Source organism: Haliaeetus leucocephalus, unplaced genomic scaffold (assembly GCF_000737465.1).
Source record: "Haliaeetus leucocephalus isolate CR32 unplaced genomic scaffold, Haliaeetus_leucocephalus-4.0 Scaffold146, whole genome shotgun sequence".
In the NCBI taxonomy this organism is placed as follows: Eukaryota; Metazoa; Chordata; class Aves; order Accipitriformes; family Accipitridae; genus Haliaeetus; species Haliaeetus leucocephalus.
Genome location: NW_010972582.1, coordinates 593,317 through 610,268, shown reverse-complemented (window position 1 = coordinate 610,268; position 16,952 = coordinate 593,317). Strand labels below are relative to the sequence as shown.

Genomic DNA, 16,952 nt, shown 5'->3' with positions numbered 1-16,952 from the left:
CCACTCCCTACAATAAGTCCATCATCTTATTGTACCAAAGTCTCCAACATTTGTGTTGTGAAGTCACAGTGGAACAAAGAACAGAAGCCTGTCACAACTTCACAAAAAGCTGATTCCCTCTTACAAGTTATAGTGGGAACAGAGACACACCATCACAACTTCCTGAAAAGCTAGTCAACAAGTTATAAAACAGGAAGGAAAATATATCCAGGATCTTTGAATAAATGCATTAGAAAATGAATTAAAGTTTATTAATAAATCTGAGGAAAAAGAGGTGATTAAGAAGTGACTCAAAAAAGCCAACTTTAACTTAGTTCTACGAAAGAAAAAAAGAGAACACCTTCATCTAAGCAAGCAAGATGAATGACCTGAAAAAATATACACATACATGGCTAAACTAAAAAGAATGAAATATTTGGAATGTTTTGACCACTTACAATGCAACCCCTCTAAGAGTTATGTTCAACTAGATTATTAAGTCAGTGACATAATGACATCACTGCATCATCAACTATCTTTGTGAAACGCAAAAATAACAAGACTTACGTCTACAGTAATTATTTTTACTTTTATAAGTAACTGTATTTCACAAGTACAATTTCTACTATCATTAAAATATTATTTAAAAAAGCAAAGAATAGCGTTTCAAAAAACTAACAGAACTAAGTCAGCATGAGAGAAGACAGAAGACGTATTCCAAATCAATTTATATATATTTTTTAAGAAGTAGGATAACAAAAATTCAAGTCAGCAAAAGGGAAAACAGAAAGTATGTAACATCATACCCTACAAAACCAAAAAACAAGTCTAAAAAATAATTTAAATTGATTTCTGTATCTGAAGACTAAGCAAGGAAGTATGAAACTGGGAGGAAAGTTTCACTGGTTACCCATTTTAACTGGGACCCAAATTTAAAAAGCAATTCAAGTAATATCCATAAAACTATCCATAAAACTGCTTTAACCTTAAGCTTATTTTTGTCCTATATATCACGTAGTCTGATTTCAATATATGAATTAAGAAGTAGTTTGTTAAAAAAAAAAATCCCAAGTTTATACTGAAGAGATGAGAGACTAATAGAAAAGAATTCAAGAACACTAGACTAAGATTTTAAAAGTTAACAAAACTAAAATGCATTTTATCTTACCTGGGACAGCCCAAACATGGTTATTGAAATGAAATGGAAGAAAACAGAAAGCTACTAATGTAGAACCTAAATTTGGAAAAAAAAATTTTTTTTTTTTTTAATTACATAGTGAGCTGCACCCAAAATAAAAGTAGTATTCCTTCTCAGTGTTGTCAGTAGGTTGTACGTTATTCCCCAAATCTTTCCTGGCAAATGAATAGTTTCACAATTGGGCACCAAGTGTTTTATGCAGCTGGATAGATTGATTCATATGAAAATTAAGGTTTGAACATGCACTGTTAAAACTGTGAAGTAAATGTGGAAACAGGTTAAAAGAAACCAGCTGAAAATCTAGATGCACACCAATCTTACAAGCAAGTCTATAGAGTAATTTATCCTTCACACATCACCCAAAGCAACCAACTACCTTTGACCACTATTTTAAAATACTTTCTAAAAATACAGAATGTTACAGCAAGAAAGAATGGCAGAAAAGTGAAAGAAAAACAAATTGTTTCACTAGCAGTGAAACTAATGAAGTTTGGTTTCCTATGGTTTATCTTTTGTTCAGTAATTCCTAACCCTTAACCTAACTGCCCCAACTCCCCCAGGCTAAAAAGAAGCTAAATTGTTGTATTAGGGTACAGTTCACCAGCAGTAAGATTGAGTAAATTACTGTTGTTATGATCTTCCATAAGTAAGCTATGAGATCTAGTAAGCTCAAAGACAGTACTAGGAGTCCCACTTTAGGTCCCACTAGACCAGACTTCACAGAAATTAACAGTTACATAGCAAGAAACAACCCTGTGCCCACAAAGATGGACTTGACTTCAAGGGCAATGTCTAATTTATGACTTTCTTTTGTGTCCGAAGACTCTCCCCAGCTAGATGTTTGGAGGAAGGGTTCACTATTGCCTTGGTTGTGTAAACTGCTGAGCACCTCTGGCCCCAATCCAACAATGCACTTAAGTATGTGCTTAACTGTTTTGCTGGATCAGAGCCAGTACATTCAGTAACTTAGGAGACCAACTTCTGCATCCCAAGTAATAAGCTGTTAAAGCCCAAGGACATTTGTGAAGATGATTTGTCTGATAAATAAATTAAATGTCCTCTAACCATAGGAGATTACAACCCTAGTCATAGCAATATCAATGGTGGCACTGCAATATGTACCTTTTTATACTCTCTTCGAGGTGGTGCAACAAGGTTTACTGATTTGGGCCTTCTGTTTCGTTCTGCATGTTTGGTTTTTTCCTTGTTCCCCTGTTATAACACACACCCCTTCTAAAGGGTTGAGACAGCCTTAGGGAAGCAAACTTAGCATACAACTTCTACTACTACAGTATTTCATTCTTAAGACTGCTCTGTCCTCACAACTAAGTCTCTGGAGAAGCCAAGACTATTCCAAAACTTTTTAAGTTTACTGCTGAAATGAACAACTACCAATATCAGGTTTTGGAATCTTAAACCCCTGACTAAAGTTTTATAGCTTGACTTGTACATTGAATTGCTATTACATGACCATTCACAAGAAAAGAACCTACATCTTAGAGCAGATTAGAAAAAACAGAGTAGTTTATTCCACAGCAGAAAATTTTCATTGGCTATTTAGGAAACTGGCTGTAAACCAAGTATTTCACATTTTAAGTGTCATCTGAGGACTCCAGTGCTCCTCAATGACAATTCCAATGCTCCAGTTCTCCCACATAAGTAAAGCTGCCCCGTTTGTCAGTATTTCCATACGGAGATCTCCCATGACAGAACACAGTGGTTTCATGGAAGTAAAACGGTCTTCCATTCAGTTTATGGAAGAAAAGCATTAAAACCAAAAAGCAGAGCATAGCACAGGAAACGTAAGTCTTGCCTAAGAAAAAGAATGCAAAATGAAGCAAATAAATTAATCTCCTGGGCTCTAATTACTTACTACTGTAGCCTGATGTATCTCAATTTTCAAGCACTTGCATTTCGCACAAAAACTTTCAAGTTCTCTACAGAAAGGGCATTCTAGACAAAGTATGTTTGGCCAGAAGCCCTTTAAAACAAACAAAAAAACCAACCCCAACAAACACCACCCTAAAACACTGAAACAAAATTTTCAAACAAACAGTTCTTTGAAGAAAATTATTTGTAATTTCAGCCACAAGGAAGGTTTCTCACGAGGAAGGTTTCCCATGAGTTTATAGATTACAAAGAAAAAACAACCATGAACACATTAATATAAGCTTACCTTGGATACTTCTTCTTTTCCACTGTTTTCCTTAATGAATACTTTTTCCAGTTCAGGGCTTATTCCTTCTACATTACACGGCACACGTGAAACAGTTGATTTTGGCACTGAAATGTTAGACAGTGGCATAGGGACTGATCTGGAAATAGAGGCCTAGAAGGTAGAGAGCAACATGATTTGAAGTTGGAAAATGGAATAAAGACAGAAGTCTGAGAACAGTACTAAAAAACCCTAGAAAGTAAGAAGCTGTGTATTAATTTTGCCACCTAGACCACCATCTTTACTTAGCAAATTTAAATAAAAAGAAATGCTTGCATAAATCAAAAGCCACTAAAATCACCTCTACTTAACTCACAGAAGTGTTCTATAATAAAAGCATTCTACTACTTCACTTATCAGTAAGTAGGCAGGTATAGGTACTTTCCAGATGTATAGACTACAGAATATGCAGTAAGGGGATGGGGAGTACACGGGGTGCTGATGCTGATGGTTTAACTGGGATCCAAAAGGCATTTTGTAATATTCCTAAAGCTTAACCACTCAACTGAAATATTCACTTAATGCACTTTTATTCTCTGTTGGTCGGTTTTAGTGAATGAAAAATAAAGCATTCGTTCTGAACCTTTAATTTCACTAGCTTATAGCTTTTCAGAACTTTACGTCAAAGGTCTTAAAAGAAATCATTTTGAGTTTAAGAATCAAGCACGTAAATAAATACAAGTATAGTTTTCAGAAAAACCTGCTGGAGTGAAGGTCTGTTACCAACAGGAACATTCACAAGAGTGCACATGCATCTTGCGCAGTCAACCTCAAAAGCTTTACCTTGGCAGCAGCTGCACAGCACAGATGCACCTATGCTGACAGCCATGAACAATGTTCAAATTCCCAATATATGTTCTCCTCTTGTTCATAGAATCACAGGATGCTTAAGAAAAAATGTAAAATATTTTTTTTCGAGTTCTTGCCCAATGAACCTTGCACAATGTGCAGCTCCAAAGGTACGTGTCACTTGTGTGGAGGCGTTCTCTGACAAAACACACTGCCTGCAGGATGGCTTCTCACAATGGTGCCAGAACCAAAAACTTCATTGGCCTTGTCAGAGAACACCTTCTTGAAAAATCAAAAAGTTGAACAAGCCATGACAAAGTGAGCTCCAAGTACTGAAGAATGTTCCTTCAAAGCATATGTCCCAGGTGGATTTCAGTCTGTGTCATGCTAACTGTAACTATAAATAGTGGCACAGGTACCTGCAACAGCTTGCTTTGAGATGGAAAGCAAACCCTTTTCTATGCAAAATGTAGTGGGACCCTTTGTTATAGAGACATAAAAGTTTCAGGAAGAACATCAATTTCCTGTATGTCTTTATCACAAGATTAGGTTTTAACCACAAGATTTTATCCAAACAGAAGAAGGAACATAAAGGATCAGCCATGGCTCAACCTCTTCTTTCTAAAACACTAGCTATTTAAAAAGGTAGTCAGGAAATACAATGACAGAACCAACATTTCAGGAGTTCAAATAGTGGCCTGTTAGTAACATGGGGTCCAAGTTAAAGATCCAAGGTGAAATTTAATCAGGACTCAAATGTCTGCACTGTCAAATGAGACATGATTAACTCCTTTCTACAAGTGGCTTAAGGTTCACGAAGTCATTGACTGATCGTTGCCTGAGCTTTAGAACTCATAATTAGGTTACAATTTCGCTGGCAGTTTTTAATGGCTAAAGCAGACACTGCATGGGGCATCCTCCATTGCACCCTGCTGAGAACCTGGTTCATGGTCAGGTAATTTGGCCAGGTAATTTGTCCGAAGCTATTCTTCATATGTGTCAGCATCTTTATAACAGGAGAAATATAGATATACTCAGAGCACGGGCAATTTTTTCTAACTTTGTGAAATAGGAAAATGACCTGAAAACAAAAATTGTCTTAGCCAGGCTAATGTTAAAAAGATCAGATATATGAGAATTTGTCTAAACTCACACATCAGTTTGAAAAATAGGTAAGTAATAAGACAACAGAAAACAGAAGCTGTCAGACTAGGAGCCTGAGCTTAACCTCTCAGAGAGGAGGATACCAAATGCATAGACCAATGGTTGGACAGACATCCTGTCATCACAATGCCCATTGGTATAGAACATAAGAATGGTCATCAACATAAACTGGACGTAATATCTTGCATCCTTAAGATTATGTCCAACTGAGGTTTTACAGTAAGTCACAGTGTCTGGAACAAGAACAAGCTGGTGATTGTAGCAATTCTTCCATTTAGTATGATGGAAACTCTCAAAATATACTGTTAATGACTGCACTGTAACATAGCCATTGCAACCACAAACTCTCATGCTAGAAGACAGGATCCTGTACTGACAATGATTCTGGACTACCATAACAACCAGTAGGTATGCCCTAGACAAAACCATGAAGAAAGAGACTTTCATCCTGTAGCATGACAGATCCTCTAGTCACCAGTCACGAGGGATGGGGTACTGCGGCAAGCATCATCTTGATTTCAGTTGAGTTTAAATTCAAGGTGAACTATCACTTTCTTTTTAGAAAGTAAACACCACAATATTGTTTTCCTCAATGTGATGTGGAAATTGCCTCTCTGGCCAGAACTGACTAATAAGCAAAGGTAGAAAGATTCTTAAAATGGGACAAGGAAATGAGATTTTCTCTCAAAGTTCTGGTGATACAGCATTGCTGTCTTTTACTGATGAATACATGGCAAGGTGAATTACAAGTCTGTTCGTAACAAGCCAGTTAAGTGTTCTGCTTGCTGCTCAAAGACTGATCTATTGTTTGGCTGCCAATCCAGACTACTTACCCTTGGTACTTTCTTTATTTTCTATTTTTATGGTTTTTTTAACCAGCTCAGATGAAATTGGGTTGTGAAACTGACAAGCAAATACCTTCCAGAGGAGCAGAGACTTTTGAAAGTGTACCACAGAAATTAGTCTTGGAAGCAAGTATGTATTCCTGTAATCACAGTCTTAGCTGGCCATGCTCAGAATTTTTACAGCATCTTAATATATTTTAGTTACTATCCTGCTGCAACCTTCTTTATTCTATTATATGACAACTATCAGATAAATTTCAGTGAAGATGCAATGGTATCAGGTTGTTAAGCATTTTAGCATACCACAGAAGAAAAAAACAAGACAGACAGGAAGAAACAGCAGGCTATTCACCCAACCCTGATAAGGTAGGAGGCTGTTAATATAAGCAACTATCTACTTACCTGAGTCTGACTGATTGCTATATGGTTGCCATGGAGAGGTGACTGACGTTCTTTCTCTTTACTGTGACGACTACTTTGCTTACTGCGCTGAAGCTGCTGTCTCAGTTTGGCAATCTGCTGGAAAGAAGTTCAGGTGACGTGATAGTGAGTTATCGAATGGATAACTGCTCAAATATTCACGTATAAAGTGAATCACAGACATTTTAAGTCCTTTTTGGAGGATTTTACAAGCATATGGGATTGCCTTCCCTTGAAGCATGAGCATTAAAGCTTCTTTCTATTTATTACTTTCTTCAAAGTATCTGCCCTATTCACCAACCTGAATATGACAGCAGGCTTAGTTTAATTACTAAACTTCCTCATTTACAAACAAGCACTGTAATAACTGATGCAAACAAAAGTAGTCAGAATGACAGTTCATAGCAATTTCTGGCCTAAAACTGTTTAAACTGAGGACTATGAAGCCTACAGTTTAATTTATTTGATCTTAAATCGAACCAAAGTTTTCCAGTGATAATTCATCATAAAAGCAAAGAGCCTTCACAAACAACTGGCAATCAATATGCATTGCTCATCTTTGAGAACTTATTTAATAGCATTTCCCTGCAGGCTAAATTATCACAGGTTTCTTCGGGCAGACAGAATTATCTTTTCTGCTGTCTGCTGCAAAGATGTCTAATCAAAAGTTACATATTTTAAAGGTCAAATGCAACTAAAGCCATTATGCATTTAACCTGCTCCTTAACAAGAAACCAAAGAATTTCATTTTGGGATTCCTTATTCCTCCTGGATAATTTGTACATGAAAGAGAGTATTTACATCTATAAGCATTATCTCAGAAGTTTAGACTATGTGCAAATTCACACAACAGGTACAGACACTTCTTAAAACTGGATAATTTTTTCCTTTGGGCTCATGCTCAGCGCACTGGCATATACGGCAAAGCATGCACGGCCCCATTTCATTTTTAACTCAGCTAGAGATAAAATTTTTAAAAACCTGAAGGGCAAGTAAGGAGAAGTGAATGCACATGAAATTCATATTTCAAAGAACTTCATCAGTCCATCAGAAAGTAACCTCTCCTTCTGAGTGACAGCTTACAAGTACACGCACTCTGTGGTTAACTCCAAGTAGCTAAATATATCACTAGCATTCTTGCAAAGCAACTCTGTGGTAGAGAATCACTTCACATCACTCTTCACAGTACCAGAGATGACACTGCTTAGTGAAGAGATTTGGATGCAGGTTTGCTCCAGGCTGTGGACTTTTCTTTGTGATGTTTCTGGTATCACTCACAAAAGAAGGATCCACCTTTAAGGCTTCGTATCAAGTCTTGCCACAGCTTGTTACCCACATTCAGAGAACTGCTACTCAGAAATGGCTGAATACTTTGATCTTTCAACAACAAACAGTTCAGACTTCCAAAAGGGTCTGTGTGTAGAATACATCAAGACAGACAGAGCCCTAATATGACTGAGTTTCTAATACAGATGAGCTAGATTTAGAGAACTGGGAGACTAATCTCTTGATGAAAGGTGCAAGTCAGGCACCACGCTGGAAGAAACTTTGACGGAGTCTGAAGAGATACTTCATGTCTACAAAAAAAAAATTGTCCAGAACTTCCACATTTTCCCTGTAGGAGTAATGGCAATTAGGAAACCTAGCTCCATAGAGAGATGAAAAAGCAAGCAGGTAACCAGTCTCGTCAGTATACATACATCTACAAAGATTTATGTCTTGCATCAGAATGTTGGAGAATGGGGAAAACAGGCAAATAATCTTCATCTTCCCCTTTAAAAACTTAAAAACAGAACAGAAAAAACAACACCCAGATCAGAAGACAGCTGTGGACTGAGATGGCTGGCTACAAGAATAATCAGAAAACAGGGAGACTACTGTATATAAATCTTTCATTTCTGCTGCCTCTCCTTGATGCTGTGTGCTTCCTCCTAGTTCCAAAGTTAAATACCTGGGTTTTTTTATTTAAATGAAATCTGGCTTTCTGAGCTTTCCTCAGGAGCATGCTAATTCCACCTCAAAGATCTGGCTGACTGATTTCTGTCACAAACAGCTTGCAAATCTTTGAGAACACAGCCTCTCACTGTAAAATATGGACAGTGAAAGCATTAAATGGGAGAGTGTCGATAGGCTGGTATGTCTCTAGGCTGACCAAAACCTTGAAGCTCTCATACCCTGAAAGGAATCATGGACCCCTAGAATCTGAGGTTCTCTCAGCTACCTCAAGAGTATGTATATTTTGGCAGTCAGTATGTTCTTGACAGTAACAGAAAGAAAAGGCTTCTTGGGTCAATGGGGAGAAAGAGAAAGATGAAAACTTGTTGAAGAATCTGACTGTGTATCTGGAGCTGGTATGATCACTTAAGCCAAACATGCAATGCAGTGAAGAAATAGATATGCCTTCTCAGATCATCTGTCCTTAGCCCTAAATTTGAAGGACCCTAGTTTTCCATGATGTGGTAGTTACCATCAGACAAAAAAAAGAAAAAAAAAAAAAAAAAAAAAAAAACAACAAAACAAAACTAAGGATGTGCATATAGAAAGGAATCTGCCACTTCTTACTCATCCTCCAGACATGGGAGACAGAGGCTTGCCAGCACAGACAATCTGGCTTCAGAGCAGTCACACTAATCAGGCAGTGGCACTGAGTACATGGACAGAAGAAACCTCCAAACTAAATGATGTTCCATGTCTTCACTAAGGGGACTCCACAGTGAATCTACCACTTGCTAAAGCTAATCCTGAAATCCCAATAGCTTCTTTTCTTCTACAAGACTATCTTTTCATTGCCAATTATTTTCCATCTCAAACTCAAATAAAGCCGCTACTATGAACAGGAGGTATCTGTGCTAGCTTCCTAGAAGTTTATCTTCATCTTCTTCCTAAGCAGCAAAGAAGCACAATCAAAGCATCAAACATAACCAAATGAGCTGTGGACAGGTATGAGGTACACGCATCCTAGGATCTAATTTGTGTAGTGAGGAAGGACTCTGAAACATATGTCTTGATGGCACTTGTTTTACCAAGTATCTCAAAGAGGCAGCAGATCCTGTCTCTTGGGCACTCAACTGATGCAACTAACATGAACTAGGGAATTTGCTGTGCAAAGAAAATAGCACCAAGCGATTGGTATCAGGAAAACATGTACTTGAAAATCCAGCCATTACACTGGTGTAAATACACTGATATTGAACTCCATTCAGGGCAGCAATACAGATATTTCAGTTAGGAAGATGAGGAAGAAAAGGAATAATGTGCTATGCTGGAGAAAAAACATGCAGTAGCAAAACACTCCATTTTAACAGGGCAGCTAAAAACAGAAAAGGTTTGGGACATTTCCCTCACATGCCCAAATACTGAGCATGAAGGTGAATGGGGCATACACAACCATATTAAGGAATACATGTAAATCGTCACAAAAACATCTAATGTGTATCCTTTAAAGCATTCAGTTGTTGAAGACATTAAAGCCTTAGCATTGCACATATGTGCACTTAGATCCATAAAATGTGACAATGATTTTAGTATACCAATTCAAACGCTCTCCTGTCTACCCAGCTTGAAGATGGGCAGAAAGTTCTCATTATACAACACAGGTATTTTCTGAAAAGATAGAGCTGAAAATAAAAAAACTAAAGAAAAAAATCAAGGAATTCCTCAAGGAATAAACGTAATCTGAATCCTACTTCCAATGTTCAGATACAATTATTCAAAATTATTTTGCTACTTTACAAGGTGTAAACACATACAGGAATAAATTTCAAAGTATATATTTTAATTCACATTTGGCAAGTACTCTCACATGACTGTATGGCAGGGGGGAACACAAAGCATATCTGTGAACATTTCAAAAAAATTAGTGAAGTTTTCAGCCTTTCCTCTTCCAGTGACTGTTCCCTGCAATATTGTTGATGTATCAGGAAGACTCTTTTCTTCACGTACTTTAAAGTCATTTATAAAAAAACCACCACCAACAAAAAAACCCCAAGAAAACACAAAGATCAGCACATCATATCTAGAACACAAACGTGCAGTTCAGCCTTGATGGTTTACTGTCATACAGCCAACTATAAGATGACCATCAAAGATTATTAAACAAACAAGAAGTTAAGAAAAAACCCTATAAATGTATTTTTTGCTGAGTATTTTTACAGCCAAAAGTGTACTTGAAATAAATATGAATCTTGTCTATACCACCTGTAATCTGCATGCAGTCTAATATAACTAATAGCACCAACCTGAGAAATAAGCACATTAGGTCAGTTCTTTACAACACTGAAATAATCGGAGTATCCTGATCATTTTTCATTTGAAGAGACCTAGATGCAGACTACTAATATGAAAGAACATGTTACATCTCACCATTTGTCTAAATGCTCATTAATATTTACCAGTCAATAGGCTGTATATCAGGCTACACAAGATGATAACTTCCTATTGCTGAACAAGCCACAGACTCCTTATTAATGAGAGCAAGCTCTAACTCATTCATGAACCATTTGTTAAGAAACAAGTTAACTAGTAGGTCAAAGAGCAAAACAAGCATTTGAAATTCACCTTAAACCTTTGAATACAATCTTTCGATTGGTATACGAAAGCACATAAAAAGTGCGAGCTCTCATATTTGATTCTCTTTTATTCCAAAGTCCTTTTCAAGTACTCTGTTAGAGCAAAAGGGACCTTCCAATAGAGGGTTGCTGGTGTCAGTGTAACAGATACAGCATACGGAGGTGCTTAAGGGAAGTGAAAAATCAGCTGTCTGAAATATGTCTGTAAAAGCCTACACAAACTGAAAACTATTTGTTTTAAATCCTGGGTTTTTCCAATTTTAAGTAAAATCCAGTTCAGGGTAAGCTATAAATAAAATTGTCACTACTCAACTTCAACAGAATTTCAAACTAACTATTCCCAGGTTGAAAGGGGAAAAAATACCAGTGGTTCAAACCACTACCTGGTTTGTGTCCAAATACAAAGACTGACAGCAATCTTTATCTCCCAGTCAAGACATGTATCTATTAAAATAATGTTAAAGCAGTCTGGCATTATCTTACAAGTTATATTCAAGACTTCATAAAAACAAGTAGAACCCTTCAGAATAAAAAAAAAAAAAGTAGTAATTTTTATTAGGAGGTGATAAAAAAGGTACACTCTATCATTACAAAGTTCATATTGAGATCTGGGGAGTTTTAAATTTTTTAACAGACACACTACAAGAAAACAAGCACTGCCTATTTCACTGCTAGACAGATTCAATCCTGACACCCATCTATTTCAATTCAAGGGCAAAATAATTTTCAACTACACAAAGTGAGAATTTTTTTTAATGTGGTAGTACAGAATTCATTTGCTTGCTTGAGACCTTAAGTCTATACACTCTTTTTTAGTTTTTTTTAAATGTCAGTCTTTTAAAAAGAGCTCCCAGTTGTGTTAAATAAATGCATTTAATTGTAATAGTTCTCAAACTAGCCAAGGAAAAAGCAATTTTTTTAAACTTGAAAGCACATTCAATCTTCTTTTACCAAAACCAATTAAAACTATGCATACAAGTATTTGGCTAGTTTACAGTACCATCATAATTAAAAATACACACTAGAAATCATTCCATTAATTGCTGGAACAAGAAAACATGACTCTAAACTGCTAAGACAAGCCAAGGAAACTGTAAACAGCTATCTACTTGTTTGCTGTCAAATGCTATGGGAAACAATTCAAAATGCTGATCAGAACCACTGTTACCTATGTTACTCATACCAAATGCAGTTGCCCAGGAGAGGCAGTACTTTTATTTCCATTACTTAAGCTCTTGCTTTCAGCTGCCTATAGCTTTGTCAAATTTTCTTTGAAGTCTATCATGCAACGTTCAGCTCTCCTATCCCCTTCCCATCAGAGATTTCAGTACAAGAATTAGAGTTGTTTTAAGAATGAGATTAAAATGAAAGGGAGGTGGAAATCGTGTTATCATTTTATGTGCTAAAACACATTACCGTAGCTTTTTACCTGGGAAGCTCTGTTGTCCAATGCTTTGGAAGAAAAAGCCGAACATTGGTCTGGGGGTCCTTTATGCTGGGAATGTGCCCCTCTATTCCCTTGGAAAAGTCTTTACATTTGGCAAAGCTTTAGCAAAAATTGCAATTTGCACGTGTTCAAGAAAGATATTTGGAACTGGCAGCTACATTTGCTAGTAGTTCTGTCTCTAGTGGGCTTTACAATTGAATAGAACTGCCACAGGGAATTTCTCCTTCCAGAAACTGCAGATTACTGTGGCACAAAGAAACTGTACTGATGGTATTGAACAAACTCTTAACACCCACCACGCAGGCATTAAGTAGCCAGACAGAGAAGCTGGAACAAGGACTTACAGGTGAGGGAAAGGAAAAAGAAAGGGATAAAATAGAAACCAAACAATGGAGACAGACCAGACAAGGAGCTGGAAGGTAACTGAGCAAGAGCCCAAGTAAGGGAAGATAGACAAGAACTTGCTGGATAACGCATGCAGAGTGACACTGGGACTATGAACCCACCGAACTAGAAAAGGCAAGAAAACTGGTCTGAGAAGCTGAAGAAAGGAAAACAGAGGAAGGGGAAGAACTATAAGCTAGAAAAGACAAGGGCAAGTTTTGGGGTGAACAACCATTGCAAAATTTGGATAGAAACAATTCCCTTCCACAGACTTCATTTTTTCCATTACTGTGTTCTATCAGAAAGAAACCATGAAACCCATTGGCCACATGTTTCTTATCTTTCTCTTGTGGTCAGTCCATAAAGAGGATGGCAACCTAGCACAATGGATCACTGTTATCAAATGGCAGAGACTTGCTTACATGCTGCAGGTTTCACTATCACTGACAGTCACAGCCCTGTGGTAAAGCTGCTTGTTGCAGAACTTGATAGGGAACTGCCAGAAGATGAAGGATGGTCTCTCAGTAAAAGCAAGCAAGCGTTATTCTGGCAATACAGATGCTTTTCCTGCCTCTGCTACAATTCCTTTGTGCTGGTGGGTAATGTTTAAGCCAAAACTTTTCAGACACAAAAATCCTTCTGCACTAATTTCTGGGCACTTAATCTGTGATTCCGAGTGCTTCCTCACAGCTGCAGATGAAGTCACCCAGGCAACTGAAGGCCCACGTACTAATAAATCAGTTGTGATGGGTTTCATAACAGGTACTCAAGGAGATGGGAACAGACAACCCTCACTGGACTGACCTCTCTTTGGTCCAGGTCCTCATCTTTAAAAATGAGGCTACTGTCACCACTGGAATGCAAGATTATTCCATATTTGTCAAATCTGATTTTAAAATTCAAGTAATTAAACTTACATCACTCCTTTTGACAACTATTCTTCCTATCAATGGCTCTCTGGAAGAGGGCTATATACTGCCAGTAACATCACCTCCTCAGATAACCTACACATTTCTTCTAATTTTTGAATGTTCTATTAAAAAGGGAGCCAGGAGAGAGGATGCAAAAAGCCAAGAGTATCAGGGAAAAGTCCCACCCCATGAGAATACACTGTAAGATTCACTTCCTAAAAAGAAAGGTGTAGCTCTTGAAAAGAGGCTGCACCCTTCCTGACAGGGGCATGAGGCTGACTGCAGGCCAGTTATTAGGTACTGGACAGAGCTGGAGTTACATGAACTCTGGACAGAACAGAGTTTACTGGAACAAAAACTTCGCATCACTTTCTCAAGATGCAAATCCACCTCATTTTTGGTGGGTTCTTTCTAGTTGCAATTGTAGTTTACAGCAAAATACATATGATTCAAGAGCATTTCAAGTAATCACACCATTACTGTATCAACACTTACCCTCCTTTTCCATTTGTGAAAGTGATGTCTTCTCTATCTCCACCCTAAAACTTGAATGAAATTTCTAAACAAGAATATGATACTGACTTACACTTTGTCTCTTTCAGGAGAGCAGCGTTAAAGAACAGAAAGCTAGTTAAGGTAACTCTGAACAGAAAAATCAGTAAGCAACAAGCAGCTGGTTCCTCAGAACTCACTCGGGCTACTCGTTCCCAGCCAACACTGTGTAGTAGGCAGGGAGGAAATCCAATAGGCATGAAGTAACCACCACTCTTGAAACAACTGTTACGTTGGGGGTAAAACCTGTTTCAAAAGCAACAGAGGGGAGGGAAAGGGTGCAGTTTCCTGGACTCCAGATAGGGATTAAAAAATACCTTGGGCATATCAAAACTTGAAAGGCTCCATTGTGCAAAACTTCTCACCTCTTTTAGTTGATCAGCACTTCCCCATGATGCTGAGCGCTGATGTGATCTCTTTTCTGCTCCTTCTTCAGCCCAACAGCTAGGTGTCTAGAGGGAAAAAAAAAAAAAAAATGTACTGTACTGAATTCTCCAGGTAAGAAAAACTTACGGCACAAATTAATGCTTTACTCCTTCTGCAGTGTCAGAGTTCAGGCATTATACATGAAAAACAAATTTCAGAATCTGACATGCAGCAGTAATAATCTCAATAAATAAGAAAACAATGTAGAAAACTAAGGCTTTGTAAACTTGCATTTACAAAGGATGAGACAACGCACATTACTGAAGAAGGAATCAGAGGCCTGACAATCACAAAAAAAGCCTTACCTGGCTACTCCCATCTGCGCTTTGACATCCATTTTTAGTTTTCACTCAGTGGACAGTTTAGAAAACCACAAGATTAAAAAAAAATACACAAACTCAGACACCAAAAGCCAGGATTCACTTCTCCCACCTGTCTTAATCATTGGGCCATGTAATCAATTCCTTCTTGCTAACTCTGACTTGATACAGAGTTTGATACACCTTTTATTATTTTTGGCACCGACCTACATGAGCAGAACAGTGAAGGGCAGGCCTTTTCCAGACTTGTCTGCAAGCCCAGAAGTTTGGGGACCGTCCTTGGATGTAGGAGCTATAAAGTTAAACCCCAAAGATTGAGAAGGGTCTGGAAGCCAGATCTCCCAACTCCTGTCCTTATTCACCACTAGACTATTATGAAAACTGAGGGTATCCACCAGCACTTCTGAACAAGGGAGTCAACGGGTGCCAGAGGAGCAATGGGGACATCTAAAATCCAGGGAGAGTTTGGGATATGAACCATATAAAACTCAGAGCTATAGGCACATATATAAATTTGAGAAAAGGCTTTTTTTCCCCAACAATTCCTACTAGTATTAGCTGAATCTTCCACAATAACGCCACAAGAAATAAAACTACACCACTGAAAACAATGAGAATTTCGCAGTGAGGTTTTTCAGGGAGGGGAACACTGCCAATACTTCTCCAAGGCAGATGGGACCCCAACCCAGCAGGACAGGTAGGATCTGGGATCCACCTCCCTGCCGGACTTCCTTCTCATGCATGGAAACCTTGCTCCTCCACAGCTTTCCTTGCTCTTGCCTCCTCTCTTGGGTCTAGAAACTTCTGTAGTACCCACACACATAGCAGACACTGTTCTGCTCAGGAAAGAGACTGGGCATCGCCTTGGAGACCACCACAAAACCAGCATCTGGAGCTCCTCACCCTTGCTGCCCTGCCAAGGGAGGTGGAAGCAGACCTCTGAGGCCAGGCCACTCAAGCCAAGCATGCCAGGCCAGGCCTGGTACCATTAAGCACTGAACTGTAGTTTCAGAGCACAGGCTATGCCTTCATAATCACTGCGCTGCCATAGTATTTCACGTCCTACAGCCCAGCACCTAACTCCTCAGTGTTAATATTTAAAGTGCTAAGTAATTTTGTGTGCACAGGCCTACATATCCCACTTGTGCTTTCCGCTAGCCCTGCACTTTCCATATTTTTTGGTGGGTTTTTTTCTCCATTATTTTTACACCACGAGGAATACTTCCACCAAAGGCCCAGCAAGCTGCGTGGATGATCAGAAAGCAAAATGGAAAAAATCAGTAACAAAGTTTTTGCTGCATGTTCCCAGGAAAGAAAAAACAAGTCTTTATAAAGGTTAGGGTTCTGTGTATTTATTATATGACTCTCTTTGTGTGGGTCTGGGGAAGAAGCCAGAAGATAATGTGGTTATGAAAAAAAAAAAAAATATCAAGAGTGAAAACAGCTATTTAAAACTATGAGAAAAACATGGGAGTCCCTCAGCCAGGCAACCCATCTCATCACCCAAACCAGAGCTTCTACCACACATGTGCTACCTGTGTGTGCATATACTCGCTCTGCATTTTAGCGGAGCCATGTTCTAAATAATTACTTGTTCTTGCAGACTGGGTACTTACCACCTCCCTGAAATTTGTGTGAAAGACATTGTATTGCTTTTAAATATTTTTTAAACACTGAAGTGGCTTGCAGATTTCTAAAGAACTACAGAAAACGGGGGGGGGGGGGGGGGGGGGG

The 16,952-nt window shown here is 38.3% G+C and overlaps 1 protein-coding gene across 1 annotated transcript in view; it reads right to left on the bottom strand.

The window, feature by feature from the left end:
- The window catches only part of GLCCI1 (glucocorticoid induced transcript 1), a 52,298-nt gene that overhangs the window by 11,534 nt on the left and 23,812 nt on the right, over window positions 1-16,952 (bottom strand). Inside the window, exons 3-5 of the mRNA XM_010561472.1 lie at window positions 14,838-14,924; window positions 6,593-6,709; window positions 3,354-3,506 (exon numbers count right to left, since the gene is read on the bottom strand). Coding sequence (XP_010559774.1) covers window positions 3,354-3,506; window positions 6,593-6,709; window positions 14,838-14,924 — 357 coding nt within the window. The remainder of the gene's footprint in view (window positions 1-3,353; window positions 3,507-6,592; window positions 6,710-14,837; window positions 14,925-16,952) is intronic.